Raw genomic sequence first — 27,274 nt, 5'->3', positions numbered from 1 at the left:
TCCTGCTTTTCCAGGCAAGGTTGAGCACGGGACATGTCTTTCCCCATTCAAAAGCCAGGTTGTCATTTTTGTTTGAGGGGCAGAAGGGATGTAACCGAATCACCTGAACCCCTAAGGGGCGATCTGGGCTTTCTATTTATTTCAATGATAACAATAGCTTTTTCATGGATTGCTTATCAACTGGCAGCTAACAACATCCTGGAGTGGGGGGAGCAATGTAAATGCTAGAGCACCACTTGTTTCTGTTGCAGGAGTTTTGAGGTGAGAGTGCAAGCCAGCTGCATAGCTTGAATGCCATGGTGCCTCTGCGGTGCTTGATGGCAGGGAGTAAATACCCCAGGAGTTTATGCTGGTGCACAGACCAGAAATGTGGAGGTTGGTTTAGATGGGACAGTCTGGCTGTATCAAGAGCAGCGAAAATCCCCTTAAAAAAAAATTGTTTTCCCAATAAGTCTTGAAATCTTTGCAGAAACATCAGTCGAGCAATCCATTCCAGATTTTGGCACTCATCCTTTCCCTTCCCCATGCTCATGCTGAGCAGATGAGTGCAATGGCCAGACCTAAAATGAAGAGCATCAACAGTCTGATCTCATCCTCCCTTGCTGCCTTTGGCTGGAAAGGAGGAGGGGCTTTGAAATCGGATTATTACTTCGAGCCTCTTGGCTTTGGAGCTACAGACTGTTCCCCACGTTGCCAATGGGCTTAAAAGCTTAGCAGAACTCCCACTAGGTACCCAGGAAGCCTCTTACCACAGGAGATGGTGACATGGCAGGATCAGCTGTTCTTTATTTATCAAGCAACCAAAGCATCTGGGGAGGGACCATAGCAAACCCAGTGATGTTGTTTCCAGAAACATCATCAAGAACAGGTAGAGCTGTGCTCACTCAGGGTGCTGTGTAAAAGAGTTGATAAAATTTGTATTCCTTAGCAGGTGGTAGTACTTAGCCCATTAATGGGAATGTTAAATCCAGCAATTGAGGAGAAGAGTGAGTTAGGAGTTGTTCTGCTTTGGTTTTACCAGCAACTCAGTACTATCATGGGACTGTGAGAGCTTAACAATATATAATCTATATGGTATTACGAGTTAGCTTCAGAATGGTCCTGGTCTGCTTACCACTTTCCTCAGCCTATCTTCCCAGAACAAAAAAAAACCCTTGCAAACCTAAACCAGCACAATCTACAAGTAATATAACAATCTGAACACGTGATACTCCATACAAGTGCACATACTGGGAGAGATCCTTTCTAGGTGATAATAAATGATATCCTTCTGAGGGCGAGGCAAACAGGATGTAATTCAATCAGACTGTGTTTCCTCTCATACTGCTGTGTTTGGAGGTTATTTTCAGCTAGAGGAGCTGAACTCGTGGCTTGGGCAATAGTGGTCAGACACTTTGTGGGGGGTGTTTTGGTCTGGGTTTTCTCAGGGCACGACCCCAGTGTTTTTCCTGTAAAGGCATGGACCCCTGATTAGAAATTTCAGCAGACTTATGTTAAGGTTGCTTTTCTTAATTGCCCTTCACAGGCCTGTTGGAAGTCTTCCACCGGGTCTGCAAACCATAGGCTGGAGACCATCAGTTCTGCTGAGCCTGAAATTCCTGTCTCCCATATAAAGCCAGCACAGTGCCCAGTGCGATGCTTGCCTCTCAGCCAGCATAACTGGCTTATAGTAAATGGTGTAGATTATCTGGTCTGAAGGAAGAAGGGATTATTTTGAAAGGGAGAAATGATCCTTCAGAGGGAAATAGCATGATCTTCAAATGCTTTGGCTGCTAGTAAAACTGCTAGGGAAAAAAGATGGTTGCAGTGGCATCAAGTGTCAAACCTCATGGCTTCTCTCTTAACCCTGCCACTGAGTGAAGCATGTCCCTGGTAAGGATGCTGGGGCTTGTGGTGATTTTTCCATCTGTAAAATTGTTCTGCATGTGGGTGTGTGCCTCCCCTTCCTACACAGGTGCTACAGGGCTTTACTGAATGTTCTTTAAATGCTTTGATGCTCTGGGATGAAAGCTGCTCTAGAGGCATAAAGTACTAATGGCTAACTGTTAAACAGAAACTAATAGCTTATTACTTCAGAGCTTCACATGTCCATCTGAAAAGGTACTTTGCAAGGGGGAGAGAAACAGAATGAGTAGAAGCTGTACATCCTTTAAGTGCTGACAATGCGTAAGAATCATAACGATTGTAGTTTTTGTCCCAGATTGCTTGTCCTGCAGGCAAGATGAGCTAGGAGGAGAGGAAAGCTTTACTCTATACTAGCTATGGGGCATGGGGGAGACTGGATTGATCAGTCTGAAACCTCTTTTCAGTACAGTTTAGCCACCCAGCATGAGCGGCTCCTATTTGTTTGCATTATGCAGCAGTGAAAAATTCCAGTTGGTAGAGCAAGCAGCTGCATGCTGTGCAAACAGGGGAGGGTCCCTGTCCCAAAGGAGACATCAAGCAGCAGGTTGACGTGGATGGAGAACAAGAAGCCACAACTGTGGCTGAGAGATAGCACAGTGGTCTCAAACTTCCAAACATGCTGGTAGTGAGGCTAAAGAAGACAAAACCAGAGTGTGCCTGTAAACCAAGCCTGGAGAATTCTATCAAAAACCATCCATCAGCATTGGAAATAGTCTGCATTTTCAAACATACTTGGTCTGAACTGAGCAGAGTTCAATCTTTGTGCATCCCCTTCCGCAGCTGAAGAGAGCTGCCAGAGGAGAGGGTGACTGACGTTACCCATTGCACTGCTGGCACCGGGGGGGGGGGGGGAGCCCCAGCTTTCTGTTTATAACTGTCTCCCTCATACAAAGCTCTCATCTCACACCTCTGCTTAGCCTTGGAGTAACATTATGCTCCTATTTACAACATGCTTGAAATAGCCTTCAGAGTCTGCTCACAGAAAGTCAGGGAAGGTAGAGATCTCAGAAAGCACTGGCAGACTTAAAGGGGGGACCTAAAATAACAGGAGAAGGCAATACTCTTGCTACTCTTTCTTTATCCCCCTCCCCAAATGATAGTCCCCTTTTGACAGGGTAGCTTTCTCCTCCCCAGGGTGTTTATTTGTTCTTCATCCCTTGCTGTTGCACATACCAGTCTGGTGGCTCAGAGAAAAGCCAGGACCACTGCTGTGCTGAGTTTCACTAAACCTCTTTTGCTCATGCCCCCAAAGATACCATAGAAGGCCAGCTTGGCTTGCCTTGAGCTGGTGGTCCCCAGGTGAAGATGATGTGTCCTTAATGAGAGCTTCTGACTTGGTCCCTGCTGCCAGGAGTGCTGGAGGGCATTCAGCACCCCCTCTTCTTGTGATGGAAAGGTGGAGTGGAGAAGCTGGGGGCTCCTTTGGCTCAGGAAGCCGTAAAGCCCTGGAACATCTCATAGAGGACAGTGTACAGGCTCCTGCAGGACTGTGGGGAAGCTGGGAGAGATGCATCCAGCTGCAGACTTGGATAGTGGGTGGTGTCTCCACATAGCTGCTTAAAATTAAGATAATGTGATTGGGAGAATCCACCAGAGTCAGGAGCTGTAACTTCTGTCTGACTTTATGGCAGCCACCTGAACCCACTGCCGTTTGTGCTTGCAGGGTATTCTGGCACTAGGAATAACCCTGACTTCCCTCAGTGCCCTTCTGCCTTGTCATGTGGGGCAGGGCACTCAGTAGGTTTCATTATTTTAAGTACTATTTCCATATGATGGCAGCAATCACAAGCAGGGAGAGCATAGCACCAGGCTGCAGAAAGCACTCTGACTGCTCTCTGGGGGCATGATTTTTCAGACGTGCTGAGTACATCCTAGGGGCTGAGTGCCCCAACAGACCTGAGTTGTGGATGTTGGCTTGTGACGTAACTGGATCCTGTCACCCTACTTCCATGACCATGTCCCACTGATCATTGCATTAGCCTCTTGCTGCTGATTTGGGTGTACTCTCTAGCCAAAAGGAGGGTGCTGCACTCCTCTCGGGGATGCGCTGGGGGGAGCAGTGGTCTCTCCCCAAGTCCCTGCAGCCTCCTTGGACATGTGGCCCTTTGGTGGGGATAGCGGGACCTCCTAGCCAGAGATGTGAAGAACACACCACCTTCACACAACACAGGGATAAATGGTGTTTGTTGGAAGCATTTCAGGCCTGCAGCTGACTTTCCATTTTCCTAACCAATCCCAATAGCTCCCAGTTATCCCAGTGTGATTTTGCCAGGCTCTTGCCCAGGTAACCATTGTCATTAATTAGCTGTGAAGGGAAAAAGAACATCCTGACTCGATTCATTGATGGTGTTGAAATTTCAGTGCATGGATTGGGGCTGGCTGGGCACAGCCCACTGGTAGCTTTCAGTGCTCTCCTAAAGCCTCTGCAAAAGCCTGTTGAGTCACTTGGGAGTATTGCAACGGAAAGCTGATAACAGCAGCAGCATGGAAACAGAGCTGAACGGATTGGGATTTTTAAACTGATGGCTAACTTGGACAAGGCTTATCTGTGCTTAGTCTGGTTATGTCCATCAGATTCGGTTATAGATGATTCAGCTCCAGCATGGAGGAAGCCTTTAAACTGTAGTCCTGAACCTCAGCACCCAGTCTGCTCACGTTGGGCTCTTGCATGCGCTGGCTTCCCTGTGGTTTTGGAGGAGTCTTCTGAAACAAGGGCCCCAAAGTTTGTGATACCATCCTCCATGCAGACAGCTTGCCAGGAGCTGGAATCTGACCAGCTGCTTCCCAGAGCTCAAAAGTCTGCTGCATGTGCTGGTGTTGGTGGCAGTGGTGTCACTGCTGTCACAGCTTTGGACTCGTTTCTTTACTTTTACCCAGGAAGCCAACTGCCTTTCCTCTGAAATCTTTGCAGATATCAAGAAGCAATATATTTTGGGCAGCACGGGGCTTGGGCCACTTGCATGGTGTCAAGAGCAGCCCGAAGTTATCAACCGCAACAAAACACAAGTGACGTTGGGGTTGAATACATTTGGGGGAGCCGCATTTGTTTCAGCCTCAGCCCTTGGCCAGCGGCACACTGGTGTGGGGTTAACCGTACCTGCCTGGCACGGGGCAGCGTGCCCTTCTCTGCCAGCACACCGAGGAGCAGGGAGGGATTGGGTCAGCAGTGCCCTCCCTCCCGCCTGCCCTGGCTAGCTAACCCTGCTGCTGGCCGGTGCTCCTCCAGGCCGAGGTGGTCACCCTTGCTCCTGCGGCCGCCTCTTCCCGACAGCCCTTGCCTGACTCAGGGGGGATTTAGTCCCGGGCTGGGGGAGGGAAAGACGTTAAACAGGCTTTTCCCTAATGAGGTGTGACGCCAGCTGGAGAGGGGGAGAATCCTGCTTTGCTGCTGTCTGTTGCTCTCTACAGCTACAGGAGGAGGAGATGTGGTCGTCGTCCCCCCCTTTCCTCTGCTGATTTGCTGCCTCTTCTGTTTCCTTTCTGTGCCGTCCCCAAAGCGTTTTGGCAAGGTTCAGATTTCTGTGCTCACAGCTCAGTGCTCAAAGAGAAAAGGGGAAAAACAAAAGGGTTGGAGGCGTGGGGAGGAGGATGGTGGCTGGGAGGGAGCCCAGCCGCTCGCTGCTTGCCCTGGCCAGGCTGTGGGGACGGGTGCCCAGGGCAGGGTTTGCCCTGAGGTCCAGGGAGGTTTTGATGGTTTCTTTCTCTTGGGAGTCCCTGGCACCACTTCAGCTCAGATGTGCCACCCAAGCACTGTGACACTTTGCTGGCTGGCCTTTGTTGGAGGGGAGGGCTGGAAAAACAAGGTTTATTTCTCCTGGGAAATGTGGGCTGAACCCTTAGGTGAAAACCCAAAGGGATCCTAACGTTTTGTTTACAATCCTAAAATGTTAAGATTTGCATGGCATCCTCCTGGTTCCCAGCATTCCCACAGCATCCTGGGTGTGTGGAAAAAGTCCAGGATTTAGGTGGTTTGGGGGAGGAAGCTGGAAAATCCAGTGGGATAGTATTCAGTTAAACAGGGCTAATGGATCCAGTTCTTGGAAATTAAAGCAGCTCTCACTGACCTTGCCCTATTACAAGCAGCTACAGAAAAAAGTAGACAAAAACTTTACAGGACAATGTCAGTACCTTTTTTTTTTTCCCCAAAACCATGGTAATACTTGGACTGTGCCTTCGCCATAATGCACTGGCATCCAGTGTGCTATCAGTAGGAAACAGAGCGGGCTCCAGGGGAGCACAGCAAGCACCTTTCTACAGAGGTGCCAACAGCCTCATGCCTGCTAAAGATGCTTCATTAGCCTAGCGATATGTCTGTGTGGATTAATCCTGACTTGTGCAAGCGTCCCCTTAACCCAGGGCTCTGCACCCAGTCCCGCACTGGTCTGTGTGCCCAGTGCCCCTGTTAGCCAGTGGCTGCAAGGTCCATCAGATTGGGTACGCAAATCGGTGCTACACATGCTGAAGGCAAAGACAAGGAACACCCACCTGGGAGACAAAAGGCAGCAAGTGAGGGGCAAGGGGGGGAATACCCAGCCAGGTGTTTTGGGGAAGGCTGGTGGTCCCTGCCCAGGAAACAGCACCTTTCCCAGTGCCCGAGGAATGTCCCCCAGGATGACCCAGTGGCTCCAAAAAGGTAAAGGTCACTCCTGGGCCTGGAAAACAATGGCTGCAGATAGGGGCTATCTGAGCTGGTTGTGGCCACTGCTTAAGCAGTGTTAAGTCAAACAGCTGGCTGAAAAGGCTCACGGGAAGCAGTTTAAATATTCCTTCATACAAAAGGCAGTCGAATCCTAGCAAAGGCAGGCTGCTGACTGACAGCTTTAGTGCACAAGTGTATGTGGATAAGGCTGAATGGTGGGGGGGGGGGGGGAGAGGAGCATCCTGAAGACTTAATTTCCCCCACCCTTTATTTTGGGTCCTAATGTGTCATTTTTCACAAGCTGCGAGTTTACTGTGGTAACACATCTGGGATGCTTTAACACATTGCATACTTTGGGTTTTGGTTCTCCCCTCCTCAGGTGTATTTTGTTAAAAGGCAGATGCCCACTAAAGTAATTTCCAAATAAAATAAGTCAACACCTCCAAAATACTCACTGCTGAGTGGATTTACTCAGTAATTGCTAGTTATAAAGTATGATTAATATTTATACAACAATAATATCACTCTATCCAAGGGATGGCAAGCGGCAACAGCAGTTTTTGTGTTAACTTGTCATTAAGCAGGGTAGTCATCTAAAGGCCAGGACAGAGATTTTGGGGAGTTAGCTCTGCAGCAGGAATGCTATGTTAGGTTTTGGCTGCCCTTTGCCCTTCCCTTTCCTTGAGTTTCCACGTGTATATATACACGTTGACCTGGTTCTTGTTATGTTATGTGTATGTAGCTATATATATATGTATATATATACACACACACACATATATAGATATGTATATGTTACTTCACAGTGCAGGTGTCAAGCTTCTACTTGTGAAGCACTTTGGATGCTGCACATGAGGTAAATAACAGCAGTGTTGATAATGAAAATATGCCATTAATATATTTCCAATAAATAACTACAAGCAGCATTTAATCTGCAATCTGTTATCAATAATTTTATTACCGCAGTTACTGTGGTCTAATAAAAAAGCACTTTCTCTTCTTTACTGGGTATGTGCCAAAACGTTTATCCTTTATTCTCCGGCCATTAACCTTTATTTATAGCCATTAGCGTAGCCATTTGTGTAACAGTCTGTTGAGTAACATTCAAGCAGGAATTTGTATTCAATCCATTATTTACTCTGCAAGCTAAAAAGAATAGCTTCTTACTCCTATGCTGTTTAGCCATATTAAATCTTGTTAAGTGCTGTATACTACTCATAATAAGTGTTATAGGAAGTGGATTTTTCTTACTGTGAATGATTTTCTGGCATATATGTGGAACTGTAATTTAGCCTAGTAATATTTTGAAAGCAGCTTGACACTGCTAGCCGAAAAACAGATATTGCTCAGAACATGTGAAATTTGTAATAACTACATTTCAAAAGTTTATCCTTTTTGTGGATCAGTTCCTGCATCACACATTGATGTGAATGCATCGTGCTGAAGTAAGCTGTTATACGTTCCACCCCTTCATCAAGGGTTGAGGTTTTGGGTCGTGAGGTCTGATAACCCTGATATTCCTTCCTCTCTCTCTTAGTAGAGGAAAACCAAACCAAAACAAAGAAAAATAAGTGAAATAATCAAAATGCCTGGTTTATTTTGAGGCTTTTTCTTGCTGGCTTTTAGCCATTTCTGGCTACCCATCTGAAACTGCTGCTACTCTGTGTAAGAGGCTTTTAGGGCCACGCTTTCTGAGCACATCTTTTAAATGAACTCACCAGCCTTAGCAAATGGAAAGCAAAGCCGGAGAATGAAACTGTTGATTCCTGCCCATCCGCTGAACATAGGAGAAATCATGGCTTTCTTATTAGGCTATAGTATCTCAACCTCACTGAACCCTATTTTAGAGTGTCCAGACAAAAGCATTAGTCTTATGGCTGGAGAGTGACATTCAGTAAAAGCCTTTCAAGGTCTTCTCATAAACTCTTGCAATGGAAAGGTAGTAGTAGCAGTATTTTTAATGATGGAAAGGTTGGCTTACCTAGTGTATGCTCTGCTGCTGTACATGCACTTGAGGCTGCTTGGGTCTTTTTGGTCCTGATCAGCTAGCAGTAAATTTTAAGGAATTAGTTTGATGGTTGGAACTGTTTTTTCTCTCTTTTCTGCACATTAGGAACTGGAAGCTGCTCTTCACAGGGATGATGTGGAGTTTATCAGCGACCTGATCGCCTGCCTGCTTCAAGGTTGCTATCAACGCAGAGACATCACGTGAGTAACCTCGCTCTGTGGCTTAAGCTCTTTGCAAGGGGAGCTAATTAACACTGTTGCGGGGATGTTTCACAGCTTTAGAGTGATGACATGGCAGTGATGACATGGCAGCCACCAGCAATCAGGCCAGATGCTTCACCAAGTGGAAGGGAATTCCAGCTCTTCTTGGGTCGAGTTGTAGGGTTTTAATTTTACAGACCCGTTGTCAAGCAAACTTCTTTGTCCAGATCTGGTGCAAACGTGTTTGATGCTGTGCTGTAGCACTGGTGCACACAGTGAACATTCACATCTGCTGTTAAGTTCTGCACTCTTTTTGGTCAAGTCATTGATATCACACTTAAGTCTTTAAATCATCACAAGTTTTCAACATTTTGCATATATTGCATAGAATAAGACTTGCTGCTCTGCAGCCACCTCATTTGCATGGAAGATCCTGCTCCTTTGCAGAGGGACAATTGCAATTATTTTCTTAGTAATAAGAGGAGTATTGGAATCAGTTCAGCTGCAGGATGCTGGAAAGTGATTTGACACCTTCTCTGGATGTTTCAGCATTCAGAGACACTTTGTTAGTGTCCACCAAAATACACTCCCAAACTAAGATGTCTGTAGAACGTCATTCTTCAGAGAATTGCCGCTCACACAGTGCAATATGCTCCCAGTGATAACGAAGTCTTGTTGCAGTGTGTTTTATTTGTTCTCCTGTGAACCATGTTAATAGCAAAGCATAATTATGGAGATGAATACAGCTTGGCAACAGTTGCAGTAGCTTAAAAGAGGTGCTTAGCAGTCCTGCTCCCTGAGGTGCCCCTTTTGTACAGTCTTGGGCTGATGCATAGGCATAACCATAGATGCTTATATGTTTTGTTGACCATAACCAGCTCAAAGTTGTAGAAGCAGTGGTTTGTCTTCGATAAATTTCATTAATTCCACATTCTGAGCTTCTCCTAAACTCTCAGCAGAGAGTTTAATTGCTTCTCCCGAAGGAATATATCAGGAAAACTGCCTGGGGCCATTGGGTTATGTTAGGGATGTAGGCTCTGAAGCTTTGCAGGGGAAGCAATGGGGGAGGCTACCTGGAAACAGAGGGCAAGGTGCTGTATGCAGAAGGATGTCACAAAGGAAAAAGCATTAAGATGTAGTCTAAATACAAAAATCTGTAGATAAATGAGAACGAAAGTGATGGCTTGGACACACTTCTCAGTGTATCCACTTACAGACCAGCCACAAAATATTTATCCAAAATGAATGTGTGTTTTCAAAGCCTAAAATTCTCCTTGTCCTTTCATGTTTATTTCCGACATCTTTGTTCCCTCTAACCTGAGTCCAAGATAGTCAGTCCTTAGCAGATGCACAGCTTCCTTACTGTATGTAGTTTGTCTTCTGTTAGTGTTAAGGAGTTGAGCTTCTAATTAGTTTTATGAGTGCTCAACAAAGACATGCAAATATAAATGCAAGAGGCAGAATTTGCACGGAGTTTAGATTTGGCTTTTCACAATGAGCCAGGACTCCATATTTTTCTGTTGCAGAGAGATAGCAGGTATCTGTCTCGGGTTGGAGGAATCAGCAGTGTCACAGATCATCACAGCGGCATTACAGCAGCGATTTCTCCAGTTATTTTGCTCCACATTCTCATGCCAAGGCTGTGAGCTGTTAATCTTTAGGCTGTAAACTTTGCTCCCTGTTGCATCTCAGAGGGGAAGGTAGGAGCTTGTTCTCTCATCCTTGTTCTTGGAGAGCTACAGCTCAAGCACAAGATGCTTCATGTAAGTTCATATAAAACATAGCTTACCTCTCCAAGCGGTTTTAAGGTTTAATTAGTTTTGTATTGTGTCTTACCTCTTCGATGGCCAAACTGTTATCTGCCTATGCTTTCTCACAGTCTGTCTGGGGGCAGTTTGTAGTTCTTGTCACATCTGTTTTGACGGCATGCAGAACCTGTGGCGGAGCTGGGCTGCCTGGCTTTAATCATGCATCATAGAGGGGTATAAAACTGTCACATACCTTTGCTAATTATAATGTGCTCTCAAGTAATTTTGGAAGTGGAACCTAGATGAGAGCCCTTCTAAAGCACAATTTATCATACTCTAGTTTGATTTCCTTTTTATTCCTTTTTATTTTTTTTAAAGAGATTCTAGAGTTCTGTGGTATTTGGTGTTGAAATAGAGCAACTTTGCCTTGTTTTCAGTATTCTTTATGACAGACACTTTTAAGAATCCTGTACATGAGAGAGAGACTGTTTTTTACCCTGCTTGATGGTTAGAGGGTGTTGAATGTCTGGTAACTTGAAGACTTTCTTTGAGCTATGGATATCCATGTTTAACTGCAGAGACTACTTAATGGGATGCCACACGATCTTCTCCAAACTCTTATTTATCATAACCTATCATAGTTGTTAGGAACACTCTTTGTTGACCTCGTTCTTGCTATGTTAAGCACTGTAGAAGTACAGAATAGAAAAGACAGTAGTTTGTATTTCTGGTTTCTAACATCTGTAGTGATGACCCTGTATCTGTCTCTGCGTGGCACTGGGTGGTTTGAGCCCTTGTCCAGGACAGTTTCCCTGTTGCTCTCCTCTCTTTGCTCTGACCAAAAATACTTTTGTGCCATGATCTGCAGCTTTTGTTGTTTTATAAATACCCTTCACAGTATTTACACACTAACAGTACTATCTAACTGTTAATGATGTAGTAACTGATGTCCTTGACACTTTTTGTTTGATCACTCAGTTTTATGCTATAGGCATGGTTTGGTTTGATGCCCATATGTTTGTCCTGCTTCTAGCTTTTGTGCACAGGCCTTGAAACGTCTATGTTTTCTTTTAATTGTTTCAAAACACAGGGTTGGACTAGATGATCTTTTGAGGTCCCTTCCAACCCTTGGGATTCTGTGATTCTGTGAAAGTGGGGAAGGGAAAACTCTTAATAGAATGTGGGGGTTATATAAATAAGTAAATAAAAATTAAACCGTTTGGAAAAAAGACTGCTGCTTGCTTCAGATCCTCTCTGATATAAATTGGGCAACTGCATAGTCCCTAGGGGCTGCCACTTTAATTCCAGCAGGAAATGCAACTTGATGACTTGTATCAAGACAGGAAGATCAGAGCTTCAGCTAACGGCAGCAGCCGCAGCAGGAGCCTTCTGCAGCTGTTTTTAAGTAAGAAGTGATGGTGTGACATGGATGTGTACACTCAACTAAAATAATCCAGAAAAGCTCCTGCTGTTCAGCATTTCTCTGGGTGAAACTCATTCTTCAGTGCTCTGTTACTGCACTGTGATGTGATCATATCTAATGCGATGGCATAAAATGTTTCAATGACTGTACCTTATTTCTCATTGGGAGGCATTTCATGCAAGGTTATTGCCTCTTGGGAAACATTTTAATTACTTTTTTCTTGTAACATGTTTTAACTTTTATTTTTTCAACATGAACAAAGGTGCCAGAAAGTGAGGAACAAAAACAACACTTCTGCTCCTGCCTGTGTCCCATGAGATTCTTTCTCTTTAAACCCCAAGAGACTGGTCCTTCAATGTAGCTGAAAACTATCTAATTGACTTCTGTGGCACAACAGACAGCATTTGCTTCCTTAGGAACCTCAGTTATTTTTTTCCTTGTTATTTCTTCCCTTAATGCATTGGAATTTTTTTCCCAGGTGGATCATCTGTTTTGCACCCGTCTTAAGCTCCTTCTGGATCTGTAAACTAATCTTGGAGTCTTTGGCTTGTAATTTGTGCCTGTTTGTTCTAATGTGGATAATAAGAGGATATTCCTTAACTCCTCTTCCCTCCCCTGCAATTGTTTTAATTATTTCTTTCATAGCCTTAGTGGTGGCATTGAGAAATACTCCCAGTGCAGCATCTGAAGAGCTGTATTCCCTGCTTCTTGAATTGCCAATCAAGAATACTGCCTCTATTCTGCTGATTTTCTAATGCTTGTTCTGTAATCACTTATTTGAGCTTTCATCAGAAAGAGATAAGGGATAATCTGAAATCTTCTGACCCGTTGCACAAAATGCCCATTTCTGAGGACTGTGTTTAATAGCTCTGGGTATTTCTCTTCTTCCTTCTGCGTTGTCACTTCTGCCCACCCTTGCCCTTTGTTCTGTGTGGATTGTATCTACAGGTTACTGTGGGGGTTACCCTAGGTCTCATGTTCTGTTAAAAGTGGCCTTTGTTAAAAGACTAAGCATCCTAAAATTGTCTTTCTGCTGTGAACGTGTGAGTTGTGTCCTTTAAGAACCGTTGTATGTTGGCTTGGTCTAAGGGATGAAACGGCAGGACAACTGGGATAGTTGGCAAACCCATGCCAACCTTTTGGTCTCAAGGATACTGTGGTGAACCGGGCTGTGGGAATAGCTAAGCCAAGGTACTAAGACAACCTGAATGAATTCAATGCTTCGGTCCATGCCACAACATCTGGGGCAGCCTGCCTAAGCTCAGTCACAGCAGACCTGAGGACCACCACTTTTCAGAAAGGGCTTTAACCAGCTGAATCTTGCAGTTGTGCTGGTGACCTTGATTATAACAACTGTTTCAATGGCCCAGCCACAAAACACTTCACTAACTCAGAATCATATTCATGAATGCCAAGTGAATATCAACAAGATCAGCATTATTTACAGTCTGACTTTTAACAAGTGCTGCCTTGCATACATCATGGAGATTGGTGGATGGCCTCTGGAATCGACCCAGTATCATCAGCACAGGAGATACCGTGAGGGGGCAAGGGAGATGAAGTGGCTGCATTTCTCATCTTGAATCTAATATTAATATTTATTATAATAATAGCCAAGCCATACAAGGTGAGCCTTTTAAAGGGTAAAAAGTGAAAATGAGGCAGCTGGCAGGTGTTGGGAAAGGAAGGATGAGATTACAGCAGTAAAATAACACGGTCATTCAGAGATTAATGAGAAGCACAGTGGAATAAAATTATAGAGTTCAACTATAAATAAAGCTAAGTAAATGTCTTTGATTCTCAGATGGATAAAATGAATCTTTAAAGAAGAATCTGAAGAAAAGTTGGTCGCACATTCTGGAAGTGCTATTCCATAAATGTGGTGGAGAATAAGAACTGAAAATGGTGCAAGAGAGACTGAAAGCTGTGCTGTTATTGTTAGGGCAGATGGATGAAAGACAAATAGATGGAATATCTGGGGAGAGGGAGTTATGCAAAACATTGACAGGGAGGAAGAGGTGGCTAAACTTAAAAGGATGAATAGAGAGGTCAGTCTTGGAGACTGTAATGATGTCATCATGCCAGTGTCAGAGTTTGAAATATGAAATGGACAGCTGTATTTTTAAGTCCTTGATGTTGAAAACCAAGTGCTCCGGAGAGGAGGAAGAAAGCAAAGATGAAGAAAGAAATTGAGAAGGGAAGTTAAAACGTCTTCTCCTTTGAAGGAAGAAGACAAAGAATGATGGAGAGAGTGGGGCAGGGTTGAAGTTCCCTCCATGTGAAACCTTTGCCCTCACTTTTGGGGCTTGCATTCCAAACCATCAGTGCAGGATTGTCTGTTCCAGCACAGTTGGTCTTGCAGGCCATCTCCTAACACATCCGCCATGTTCAGAAGCCAATCTTTAGTCCAAGGGAGAATACTGGAGAAGCTCTCAAAAGTATTTTCTTGGAGCCTTTTAGCCCCAGAGAGCTGGGGCACTCCTGGCTAGCTGCTAAGTCTCTATGATAATCTGGTGTGTCATCTCAGCCTCTGCTCTAAGTCACCTGTATTTTGAATTTTTCTCTCATTTTACCTTCCATCCTTCCTCAGTTTCCTTCTGCCTCAACCAGTGTAGTAGTTTTTTAGAGAAAACGAGAGGAAAGACCTGTTCTGAAATGAATCCCAAAGGGATTTTTTTAGGACCCATCTGTTTATCTGTTAAAACTTTGGGTTACCCATTGTCCCCAGAAACTTGTAATGTGTGGGACTTGATTTAAGTAATGAATTTTCTAAGCTTGTTTGCTTCAAGGCAACCCCATGCTAGGTATTTTTTGCCTCAGAAGGGACTCCCTTCTCCCACACTAAGCATATTTTTCAATGAGCAGCAAGGCGCATAAAGGCTTTTTTCATATGGATTTGTGCCATAATAGAGGCATGTGTCCTATTTCCCCATCATCATCAAGACAATAACTCCAGCTTCTTCCCCACAGTGCTCATCATCACTGTAATACCCTAAGGTCCTCTCTATAGCCCCATAACAATCAGAAGAGCTTATGGCCACAGCAATACTGTTGTGTTTCCTTATGGCTACGAATTAGAGCATGCTTTCTGTTGATGGGCACTAGGAATGAACAATGCAGCATTAAGCTGGCTTCACTTGTTCTTCAAGGATCCAGAAATGAATAGTAAGTAATGATCCTCTTCCAGTCTGCATGTGGAGCACAGTAAACCTCATTCCTTTTTACTCTTTCAGAACACAGAAGATGTATTTGGGTCTTTCATAAGTTAATTGTCTCCAGCTCCCATGGGTTGATCTGGCTCTCTTCAGAAAGAGCCTCACCATCAAGTAAAAGTAGTAGAAAGAAAGAAGTGTGTGGATGACAGCTTGACAAACACATATTGAAGCATGGTTAAATGCAAGTGAAGATAATTGATAGGAGAAATGTGATTCCATCACAGACCAATCAAAGCCCTTGCTGTCTTACCAAGTTAGTTCACTAGGTGACAGTTGGGCTCTAGCTATGTTCTGGACCATCCAGCAGGCTGTGTTCATCCCTCCTGAGACAAAAATGGCTATGGCTTGATCTTCATTTCGTCACACCCGGAGTGGCTTGTTGTTGGGCATGCACTGCAGTTGGCCGTTAAGGTCACGCAGAATAAAACACAAAACAAAGAGGAAAAAACAAGCCTTAAGAGTCGAAGTGCGCATGGATGCAGCATATGGCAAGAGCAGAGAGTGCAGCAGTGGTTCTCACACTTCATTTCATCTGTGTGGCCATCAACATCCCTCCCTGCACGTTCTTTCCAGTTCAGATCAGTATTCACTGGCTATGCACCCAGCATGCATGAACCAAAATCTCCCTTAGCAGAACACTTCAAAGCAATAGCCAGCAGCCTGCATCTTGCCAGGCCTCTCACCCCACACCAGTAGTACCCAACCCACCCCCTCCACTGATTGACTGAGTTGGCTTCCCCCAAGGTATTTGTTTCCCACCTGGGCACCCATCTTTCTTCCTTTTTATTATGTCTAACAACCTGTAACTAGTTCTTGTGCTAGTTAATAAATAGTTCTAACACTGGTTCTTTTTGTTTTCCTTTTTGATCCTTCCAGAGATTGCCTTTTGTTATTCAAAGCTGAAGGTACTTGCAGAAGCAATGCAGAAGCCCTCAGGCTTCAAACTCTGCTCTGGCTGTGGAATCATTATGCCTACAAGTGACTCCCATCCCCATTGTGTGATAAGCCTTGGGGAAGAACTGGGCAGAGAAGAATGCAGCACCCTGAATTCCTATGAGGTTCTGAGAGGCATCCATCCATGTGAACATTGAAGGAGTTTCACCTGCTGATCAGAGCCTTTCAGGATCAGCATTTCACCCTGCCTTGGGACCCTCCTGCCTTTGCCTGACTTCCTTTACAAGGCAGCCAAAAATCTGCCCTTGTCTGCTGGGGAGAGAAAGGCACCTCCTTTTGTTAAGTTGTGATCAGAAATGTCCAGGTCAGAGGGTTCTCTTTTTTGAGGCCAAGGAGTTACTCCTTGAGCTCTAAAACTGACCCTGGGAACTGCTGTGTCCCGGATTTATTGCATCATGAGCATATGCTCTGAGGAGAACCAAGGCTCTTTGCTTTTTCATTGCAAAAATCCAAAAAGTGATATAATTTACTGATCCCACTAAGTCTGTCAACGCCTCCTGCCTGCTGGTGTGCTTGTAAAATCTCCAGTTTGGCATCATTATTGCTTGATCTTCACTTGGTGATCATATGCTTCACCAGGGGACCTTAGTGGTCAGTGCATTCCTCCTTCAGCTGGCTCTCCTGCTCTGCACCTCTGTCCTGTGCACCGGTACAACCAGCTTCACTACTGATCGTCCTGACATCTTTTCACCGTTATCTTCCCGTCCTTTGGTACCAACTGTCCCTTCGGTACACACCCCAGCGCTGCCTCTGAGACTCAGGAATTCTGCCTCCTGCCATTCTGCCTTTGCCAGTGGCGGCTGTCACTCATTCTGATTGTGAGCCTGACAGAAAACTCTGCACTTCAGTGTCTCAGGGGATTCTTACCACTTGATCTGAGCACAATGCCAGGGAAAAAAAAATCGTGTTTCCAGTCTAGCTGCAGTGATAGATCTCGTTGCATAGGGAAGCGTTGGGCTCTGATTCTCCTCAGCTCTCCAACCCTATTCACTAGCATGTCAGGGAATTCATTGTTTAATAAAAGCCATTTTCCCTGGCCCTTCCCCAGCCAAGATCAATGTCATCACATGGCAAGAGACATCTTCCTCCTGCAGTATCACATGCCAGCTTGACACCAAAATTTCTTTAGGCGTATGGAGAGATATTTTCAGTTCTATCATTAATTTATCATAGGCCTTTAGGGTGAGATAACTTCTTTTCTTGGTCCTTTCCACCTCAGACATAATGTGTGATGGCATCAGCACTGTACCACCCTGTGCTAGTACCAGCTCTGCCTCCCTTTCTGGATAAAGCTTCAGTGACTGATATTGCCTTTTTCTTGGGCTCCCTCAGCTGAACAGATTGAGTCCTCAAGGCAGAAAAAGAGCAGCTGGCATTGCTCAGGCTATGCATCTTGTCTCCTTTAGGACTGATGGACTGTCCAGTGCAACACCCAAAAAGAAGCAGAAACCACTTATAGCTTGACAGGTACTCAAGTCTTCTTCCCCATTCAGACAGGCAGGTTAATCTGGCAGACCAACTTACCAGCAGTTTGTGGAGGTTCCTATATATCTCCAAATGCACAGTATTTTACAGTTGCAGCCATATCTCAAGGAACTTCCCTGGTTTTAGGCAAGAAGAGAAAAAGTAGTCGCAACATCTTCTGCTTTCCTCCATGTTGGAGCTGTGGTGCATGTATCAACATGATGGTCGGTAGGAAAATGCATGTTAGTGGCTGACTATAGAGCTAGTTTCCTCTAGCTCTTCCCTTGTTGCTCTCATAGGCTGGTTGTACATCACACTGAAGGCTACTGTTATTGCACGTTTTGACTCATGGTTTCTGGGTAGTATCTTAAAGGAAAAATTGAATAAGTGGTGAAGTACAGCATATCTATGGAGTTAGTAGGTTGGCAGAGCTGGGCAAGTGCATTTAAATATACCTTTTGTATGAACTTGGTCATTGAGTCAAACCCAACAATGCCCATAGAAAATAGCATACTCACACTCAATAGTATTTATGCAGTTACAAGTAAAGAAAAAGGCAATTTAAAAAATTGCTTCAAATTCTCTTTTCTTTTTACTCATTCAAGGTAAATAATCCTTTCTGTTCATCTATTGCTAACTTAATTCCTGTTTTCACAAGTATATACAGCAGTACAGTTTGCTCACCACAGTGATGTTTCAGCATCTTTTAGCGGCATTATTTTCCCCTCTTTAATCTGGTTATCCAACCTGTTGATTTGCTGTTACCAGTTTTCACTCAAATTGCAGCAGCAGTAGTGGGGGGAGTTCCTGGTCCTCTGTCCATACCGTTACCCCAAAACCCTGCATACATAGAGAGCACAAATCTTCCTTCATGGAGACTGTGCAGAGACTGGGCTTGAAGGAGAAGGTTTGAGCTAGCATTCAAAACCAGGTACACATCATATTTTATTTTAGTCCCATTAATATTTTCTGAATCCATCTGGGCAGTGTACATGTCCTTCTGCTCATCCCCATTGCCTGCAGGACTTTTTCTTCCTTTGATACCATACGTGATGTTTCTAGTTGCTCTGGCTTTATTGTTGCTCATATCCATCCTATGATTCTATCCCTGTTTCTTCCTTTCCCCAATCAAACAACAAAAACACACAAGCAGCCCTAGTTCCTACCTAAAAATCAAATTCAGGCCCCCACACCTAGTGTGCATCTAGTTAACCGTGTGTGTCTTCCTCATCCTCCAAGTACTGCATAATCCATCGGGCTTGGCAAATCCAACCTGTCTTTCCTCCATTGGCTTCACATCTTCACACCAATTGCTTTCTTTCTCTGACTTACTTGGGCAGATAGGCTGCTGGTCTCTTGAGACAGGGAGATGGATGCTGGGCAGCTGCTAGCTTGTTCCTGGTATTGTGGTGGGGAGGAAGAGGGGGATAAACGGAGAGGCAGATAAGGGGAGTGAGGAGCAGCTGGGCATAGGTGGAGAAGGGCCATCAGTGCTTTCAGATTGTGTTTCCTTCACCAAAAATCACTTTCACCTTCTTACATGGAAGGAGAAGCAACAGCATCCCTGTTCTTGGGGGTGTCAAAGGTAGGACAACCACACGTAACACCTGTGGCCCCTCCTGCTGATCCTGGGGGTGGTGACAGAAACAGCAGCCCTGGCGCACAGAAGGGGCTCCTGCAAGCAGGGAGACAGAAAATGACAGGACAGTTCAAAGTAACAGGTATGTGTGATTTCTTCTGCCGGTACTGCCTTTCTCTCACACAGCCCAATTAACAGGGGTCACAGAGCACTGATTAGCTGCCTTGGCGGTTTGTGAACATAAAGCAGTGAAAAAGCCAGGGTAAATGGGGGAAGAGAAGATCAAATAGACACTTATCTCAGCACTCCTGCTTGTCCCCGGCATTTGCCAGCCGAAGGGAAGAGCCTTTTCAGAAGAGGCCAGTGTGGGACAGTGCTGTATCTGTGCCGGTATCTCTGTTGATTTTCTGCCTTCTCTCAGCACAATAACAAACGAGTCACCCCCACCAGCAGTGTCATGCAGTGTCATGCGTAGGGTGGTTGCTAGATAAAAGACAAATCACAGAAGCAGCATGGACCATAGGCAGCTGGGGAAGATCAGAGCATGCCTTTTGCCATGCTGGCATGTGAGATGAGTTCAGTTCCTACAGCTGGCGTCTCCTTTTGGAGGGGTGGACTTGCTGCCTCCTGTCCCTCATGTGAGAGAAAAGCAGTAGAAGTAGCACGTATCAGCTCACAGCAGATAAAAGGACATCTCCGTCTCATTCAAGAGCTGGAGCCTGGTAGTGCTAAGGAGCCCAAGCTAGAAACTTCCTTGGCTGTTGCCTGGGGGAAAAAGTTTGTATGAGCAGACTTGGAATGTCCCTGAAGAGTGGGCAGCTGTGGTGACCTCATGGCTTCCCTTCTTCCTTCGTGCTCCCCTTTTTTGGTGGTAGCAAAGCAAGGCTCCTGCTTCAGCTGTCATACCTAGGTTAAGTGGCTGCACTTGCTTCTGTCAAGCCAGCACATGCTCCTGTGGTGTGATCCCTTATTAGACCAGACAGCCCCCATCAGCTCTCCATTCTCTCTGCCTCCCTGGAGACACTGCCTCGCTCCATAGCTGTTTCTATTCTGCTTCTCTGTGGGATACAACCTATCTGCCAGCTCCCCTTCCAGCTTCCCCAGTTTTTATTGTATGGAAGATTGCTTGAGGTAAGATGGAGGAAGACAAGAAGCAGCACTGGAGTATTCCTTAAGCTGCTGATGGCCTTGGAATTTCTTAGCTGATTTTTTCTTACTCCTAAACATGAACACTTCAGGCATTCAGCTGGGAAGGCTGTGGATTGCCTGGTATCCAACCATGTAAATTAGATTTCCTTAGCAAAATCAAGCAGCCCTTCTGCTGGAGAACCTCCTGTCCTAACTTTGTTTTATCACATTAGAGGGTCCAGAACACTGATGCCTTCTTCAAGCATCTCTTCAGCATACTCTTGGGGTTGGTCTCAGTGCCACATTTGAGCTCTGGAAGAACGTTACGGGGTAGACACGTGGCGGGCAGAGATCAGGGTGCTGAAATTATACTGCTGTCCTTTGCTTTGCTGGAAGACTTGCTTTTCTCTTTCATGGATGTGGAACCCTCTGATCACTCACGTTTCAGACTGCCAAATCCAGGCGTTAGACCAGACTAGGGAACAGCTACTACTACTTAATAATTTCTAACCAGTTATATTTTTTGACCTTTGAAACAAAACCATGGTTGTAACATAGAAAGAACGTCTTCTGGTGTTCAGCAATGGTGAAGACAAAGGTCATTGGGTGTAGAGTTCTGTGCAATCCACATGCTCGTGTCTCCAGGTGTCTTTCTCCTCCCCTTCACTGCTAGTGCTCCTGATGGCCACACAGGTAAACCACAGAATAACTTGATGTTTGAGCCATATATGTGTGGAGGAAACTGGTTCTAACTAGCAGTGAAGGACAAGAGCCAGGACTGTACATGCCTTGTGAGGGTCTTGTACTCCAGCAATCTCTCCTATCTCTCTGACTCTGGGAGGAGAAACTTCACTCTGGTGAGTTCAGTTTGATTCCCTCCCCCATCTCATTCTGTGGTCTCAGTCAGGGTCTGTTAACATCAGCTGCCTTCCTTTTGTCCACAGCCACTTATATAGGCCACCTGGTTTTCTCCAGGCATGAATCAAAACAGGGCACAGAAAACCAGGATTAGCTTGGGTATTTGTTTCCTCTGTCAGAAGGGCTTTACTAGGGTTGGACCTTGCTTAGGTCTGCCACCAGTGTGGTGTGGATAGGAGTTACTGCTTCCCTCCAGACTCCATGGCTGGAATCTGTGAGTCTGTCCCCACCAGTGGTGCAGGACAGTGGTGCAGCAGTGGCACTGCTAGTTGAGTTGGAAATGAAATGTGGATGTTAAAGTTTAAGATCATGATTCCCGTACCTCCAGCTTCTCAGTTATTTTGATCTGCTGCAGTGAAGTGTTTTGAAGGAGAGACCCTTCAAGGTGCTTGTTGCCCTTGAGCCTTTGCCAGTCTGATTGTCCTCATGACAAGCTCGCCCATGGTGTGAGGATATGCTTTCTGTTGGCTTGCATACCTTCTGAGTGAGCTGCACATAGAGGGCTTGGAAGGAAATATACCTATCCAACCCTTTTCTCACCCCAAAGGATGGGGTGGTTGGTATCTTTCGCCTCCCTGCGTCATGCCTGACTTGGTTTCTCAGTGGGGTAAATTGCTCGAAGGTGAAGTACAAGCTGGTCCATAAAGCTTCCTCCCCCACCTCAGATAAGAAAGCTCATTAATACAGTAGGAAAAAAAAAGTCTCCATTGTTACATGAGAGCTCAAGGTCAGGCTGGTAGTAGTAACTCATATTGCTTCTAAGGTCAGCCTATGCTTTCTCTTTCTGACAAGCCACGATAGATTGATCATGGGGGCCCTTACATTATTTTTTTTCCCTCTGAAATAGGCTTTGCTTCTCCTGACCCTGTTAATGATGTTTGACTGAGGTCATCCCAGCAAACCCTGAATCCTTCCCATTACCTTCCAGAGGGCTTGCCTTTGTGCCAAAGCATTGTGTGCTTGTTAAGGATGAAGATTTCCTGATCTCTGCTGTAGCAAAGGAGCTGCCTTCCTTGGAGAGGGGAGAAATATCTTGAATGCCATCTGCCAGTTAATGCTCTCATTAACACCTGAGTGACTCCCACCACCAAGCTGGTGCCTTTTTGCCAATTCAGAACTTAAAAAGGTGCCAGCCCATAAGGTGAAATATCTTCAGTCCACAAAATTAATTCCACGATAAAACGTCTGTTCTTTGATAAGACTTTGGTTGCTGCTGCTGTTGTTTCTTTTAACTGCGGACATCATCGCAATAAGACCAGTTCTCTTGTGTGCTGTGAACTAGATGCCCAATGAGTCTTTTTTCGTTTATATTTATATTTACATTTATGTTGAGAACCTTGTAAAGGCAGTGCTTGTGCTGGGTGGCTGACGGAACCCAAGTCTTTTTCAGCTTTTAAAGCTTTTGCCAGACAGAATTATCACTTCTATTACTTTTCTTTCAGGCCAGCTCTGTAAAATGAACTGTGAGAGTAATCCTATTCATGTTTAAACAGTCTTTGAGGGGAAGGCTGAGCTCTCCCAGTCTTGTTTTCCATGTTCCTCCCACATACTGTTGTTGGGCAGGAGGTGGAGGAGGGTCTACTGTTACTCCTGGTCTCTGCCATGCTCTGGTTTTGTCAGGGTTCTTGGTTTTAATCTCAAATGCAGAACAATATACTGTCTGGGATTAGACATAGGTCAGGCTTGCCATTTTCCCAGCAGCTTTAGCTCCGGAGCGTTCCAGTATTTACTCTTCCGTTGCATTTTGTAAATTAAATGAAACAAGAGACTTAAAACACTGTCAACATGATAGATACCCCAGCTAGTGGGTCCAGGCAATTATTTGGCATCTGAACTTTGAGAAGGCTTATTTGTGTGTGCCAGCAGTATCTGAGCATTGTTGAGAGATTTTTGTCTCCAGTATTTCCAGCTCCTTACCCTAATGCTTCTTTTAATCCAATATTTACTCCCACAGGGCTGGGAGTTTTGCGGGGTTTTTTTTTAGCTGATTTGGGGAGGGTGTGTTTCATTGTTTTGAGGGAATTGGGGGCGGGAGGGCTTGTAACAAAATTGGCAGCAATAGACCCGATAGGGAAGTGTGCTGTGACAGTAATTCCACAGTCGGGCCATGGCACACTGCCTGCGGGAAGTGCAGATTGACACAGGGACTCTCTCACTGAATCAGTGTTTGGTTTTGCTTTTGTTTGTTTGGCTTGATTTTGTTTACAGCTTCCCAGCCAAGATTTGATTTACTTTGGAGACTTTAAAACTAAAAGCACAAGCGGCTCTGCTTCCTCTGGGCATGAGGATAAAAAAATACGTGTGTGTGTGTGTGTGTACTCACAATTCCAGCCCCAGTGCTGCTGGGTTCACTCAGAAGGAATTTCACATTGAGTCTGCCCTACAGGGTGCCTGTGGGGCTGGGGTCTGTGGGTGCAGCTGTTCCTTGCTTCGTATGCACCAGCAGCTCTGACTAAATTTGTCCGTAAATCCTGTCAACCCTGTGAAGTTTTCACCATTTCTTCCAGAGGTCTCCCATGGAACCTCTCCCCTCTGGGAAACTGGACACGGTGATGCGCACTCTGGCCACTCTCCTTTTCCAACAGCAGAGCATGGCCCCACACGCTAAAAGCCCGTGTGATGGGCAGGGTGCCTCTTCTGTGAGCAGGGAAAGCCATGGGGAAGGCAGGCTGCCCAACTGGGATCACCAGGCAGGGGGAGGAGTCCTCGGCTCCCCTCTCCTGGAACACAGAGAAACCTTCCTCTTTGGGAAGCAGCCGGGTGGCAGATGGCCGGGCTGCAGCACTGAGCTCTCAGGGGGTGTATCATTTCTCTGGCTTGTTCTGGACGCTGATACCCATGTTGGAGAGGAGCCCCTCCTTCAGCTTGCTCCCGTCGTCTTTAAGCCCTGATTCTTGTGCAGCTGCTACTAAAGATCACAGGCAACTTGAGCTGCAACCTCACTGGGACTCTTGTGGGTTGCCTGCTGCTATTCCTCCCCTTTGACACCGAGGTGCTAGGTCACATCCTTCCCTGTGCCCCAGGTTTTCTTTTATATGTGTAGGGGTCTCCAACGTATGATTTAAACTTTCAGCCACAGGTACAATTCAGCTTTGACCTCCTTTCTGATCGTTGCAAAAGAAGGTAGGAGCCTCTGACAGTGACCCTGTGGTTTCAGAGCACAGCCAGGGACAAGACTAAGAATTGCATTGGGCTCATGAGAAATCGCCTGCACCCATGTGGAATGCATCCCATAGATACACATGTGCTATTCCACCACTTCCCCACTACAGCTATCCAAATTGCTTTGCTCATCGGGTGGCAGCTGCAAAGTAAGGGATGTTGTGACAAGTGAGTCACTTTGTCTCAGCTTTCTGAAATATTAATGGTGCTAGTGAAATTGGGATGGGAAGAAAGACAGTGGGAAGGATGAAGTTTTACAGAGTACTCTTAACTTTTCTGACCTCTTGTAGGTGATTTCTGCAATAGCTGTCCTTGGTTAATGAGCTGTATGGAAGATGGCTTGTGCTTTTGGCAGGGAGAGGTCGGAGATTGAGATACGGTGACAGTTGTGGTCCACGATCTCGATTTTTTTATAGATCATTCCTAGAACCACCAGTTTACTTTACGGAGAGAGTTGATTTTCCTTTGGATATGTATCCTGAGACAGAAAGTGTCTGCGTACCAGTTCATCCTCCTTGGGAATGCTACCAGTTTGTAGAGAAAGGACATTGCTGACCTAACATTGCCTCCACTGGCTGAATGTTTTTACATCAGTGATGCTGCAAACCTCAGGAGAAGAGACACATCTGCCTCCTTAGCTCAGTGATCTCCTTCCTGCCTTCTTCACACCTGCGAAAGGGTTTTCAGAGGTTCTCAACTGTAGCAGAGGGTCTGTAGGACTCGCCACACCTGCAGGTGTATCACTGTTACATTAATGAGCGGTCAAAGGGTATTTGACAGACTGCATCCAGGCAATTCCTGTCTGTCTGATTCTTTAATCTTGATATGAAGTTTTTTATTTTTTATAGATAATGCTAAACATTCCTGAGCATTTCTGCTTTGTGTGAGGAAGGACCCCAAAGGCAGGGTTCTCACAGCCTGCTGTACTACTAGCACATTTTCTTCTCCAAACTAAGGGGGCTGTTTTAGAAACCTTTTATAAATGGAATATAATAGAGCCAGGCTAAGTGAGAGTAAGCGTAGGTGCAGCAGACAGGTTGAAGACGAGCACCCTGCGTTTGTCTGGAGGAAAGAGGCCAGTCTCCATTAAGAGGGAAAATATAAATTGGGTAAGACTGAGCGTGATTGAGAATGCCTTGAGACATCTGGTTCCCATCTCTGGTTCTCATTTCTATCCTTATTCAAAGCGACAAATGCACAGTAGCTGTCTTTGAAAATGGATGGGAGTAGGAACTCAAAAATACTCTTGAGAACAGAGCTTGTAATGTATCGAACACTGGGTGGATGGAGGAAATTTCTAGTGTTAGCCACTTCTGTGAAAGTCAAACTCAAACCAAATTGGTTAAGTCAACAGAGCCGATCCCCAGGGGGAATCAGAGTTACATAGGCAAAGACTTCCGATGATCTTCTGGAACTGAAAGGCTTTCTGGATCACTTTTCTCTGAGAGCAGCCAAAATGGTAGGGCAAGATAAGTGTACTTGTGCAAGTGGTAAAAGTATCTGTCTGATCCATGGCACTCCCTTCTTCTTTTTCTTGTTTCCCTAGGGTAAAAAAGAAGGGGGGGACGGGACACACACATGAACAGAAAAATAAGAGCAGATAAAACCCTGTTGCTTTTGTTGCTTCTTCCTGGCATCCCATGTCTCCCACTAGTTTTTCAGGGTCCTAGGGAAACTAGTTTTTTAGTAAATTTTACTGGAAATAGCCAGAGCCTCTATATCAGATCTGATAAAATAATCTGTCTTGAGCTCTGATAGGCTTGAACGATTGAAGTTTGGGGCTGAAACTCAGATGTCTTCTGAGAGTTTACAGTCTTTTTCCTTCTGTGCATCAATAAGGTGTTGCTTTCTTAGCGTCAATACAGGTGCTGCTTTCCTGCTTTCAGGAAAGGATGTTATCATCACTATTTCTCTTCTGAAAGCTAGTCAAATCTGTCCTTCTATTTTTGTTTTAATCAATGGCTTCAGTAAATGTCTAACATTTAAGCTGTGTATGATCAAACAGCATTCTTAAAGAGAATCTAGTATCACCCTTTCTGCCAAGCTGAAGTCCTTGCTGGAAGTTGATTTGGGTTCTTGAGGTATATGAGGAAGGCACTGTGGGAATGCACAGCTACTGCAGGTAGGTGTACTGTGCACCGAATATTTCATTTAAAAGAGGTTAGGTTTTACTCTAAAATTAGTACTTGAGGCAGCTCAGAAATAATTTCATTAAACAGTCAGTCCTCCTTTGCTGGCTGAACTTTGTCAATGCAGGGGACCGTTTCAAGCTGCGTTTGTTCCATTGCTGATATTAGTGGAGCAAAGCAATGATACTTGGAAATGCTAATGCTTTGCTTATGTCACGTAGAAAATACCAAACTCCAGACTGCAGAAGGCACTAGGTCCAGGTACATCCAAGCAACTGTTGTTAAATACAGTCAGAGGGCTGGTAATGCTCATCCGGTGAGAGGAGGTATCTGTGGGAGGTCAGCTTGTATTTGACGTCAGAAGAAGCAGGCTAGTGAGGACTGATCTGCAGGGTGGTAGCATCAACTTCTCTCCACTCGAGGAGGAAGAGGAATGCTGCCAGATGGACATAGCTTGAGTAATCATGTGGTATCTGTTCCTTCGTTCTTGCAGTCACTGTCCGGTCATGGTCCTTGCAAAGACATCCAGTCTTTACCAAACGCACGAAGCCTGCTTTCTTAATAGCTAACTTCTGGTTGGCTTTTAACAACCTTTCTCCAGTTGGATCGTGCTCCTCCATCTCTTTGTTAAAAAATAATAGCTTTTGTAGTAGTTAGCGATTTCTCAGGCAAATGCAGTTCTGTAGCACTGGCACGGTTCCATTAATCATATAGAGTAATCCGTTTGTGCCAAAAACCTATCAAGTTGAGCTGCCTTTTTGAGAGCTGGTGGGAATGTGTACCCAGTGGTGTTCTTGCTGGC

The 27,274-nt window shown here is 45.2% G+C and overlaps 1 protein-coding gene across 4 annotated transcripts in view; it reads left to right on the top strand.

The window, feature by feature from the left end:
• The window catches only part of LOC133217988 (chromatin remodeling regulator CECR2), a 95,794-nt gene that overhangs the window by 41,875 nt on the left and 26,645 nt on the right, over positions 1 to 27,274 (top strand). For 3 of the 4 annotated variants that reach the window (XM_061363932.1, XM_061363933.1, XM_061363931.1), the window contains exon 2: positions 8,658 to 8,752. In XM_061363932.1, coding sequence (XP_061219916.1) covers positions 8,658 to 8,752 — 95 coding nt within the window. Of the gene's footprint in view, positions 1 to 5,291; positions 5,415 to 8,657; positions 8,753 to 27,274 lie in introns of those variants that run through there. The other variant, XM_061363934.1, reaches the window with a different exon arrangement.

Source organism: Neopsephotus bourkii, unplaced genomic scaffold, assembly GCF_033783945.1.
Source record: "Neopsephotus bourkii isolate Nb327-2 ecotype Australia unplaced genomic scaffold, CSIRO-AGI_Nbou_v1 NB_1183, whole genome shotgun sequence".
NCBI lineage: Eukaryota > Metazoa > Chordata > Aves > Psittaciformes > Psittacidae > Neopsephotus > Neopsephotus bourkii.
Note: the sequence above shows the minus strand (reverse complement) of the source record. Positions and strands in the feature narration are given on the sequence as shown.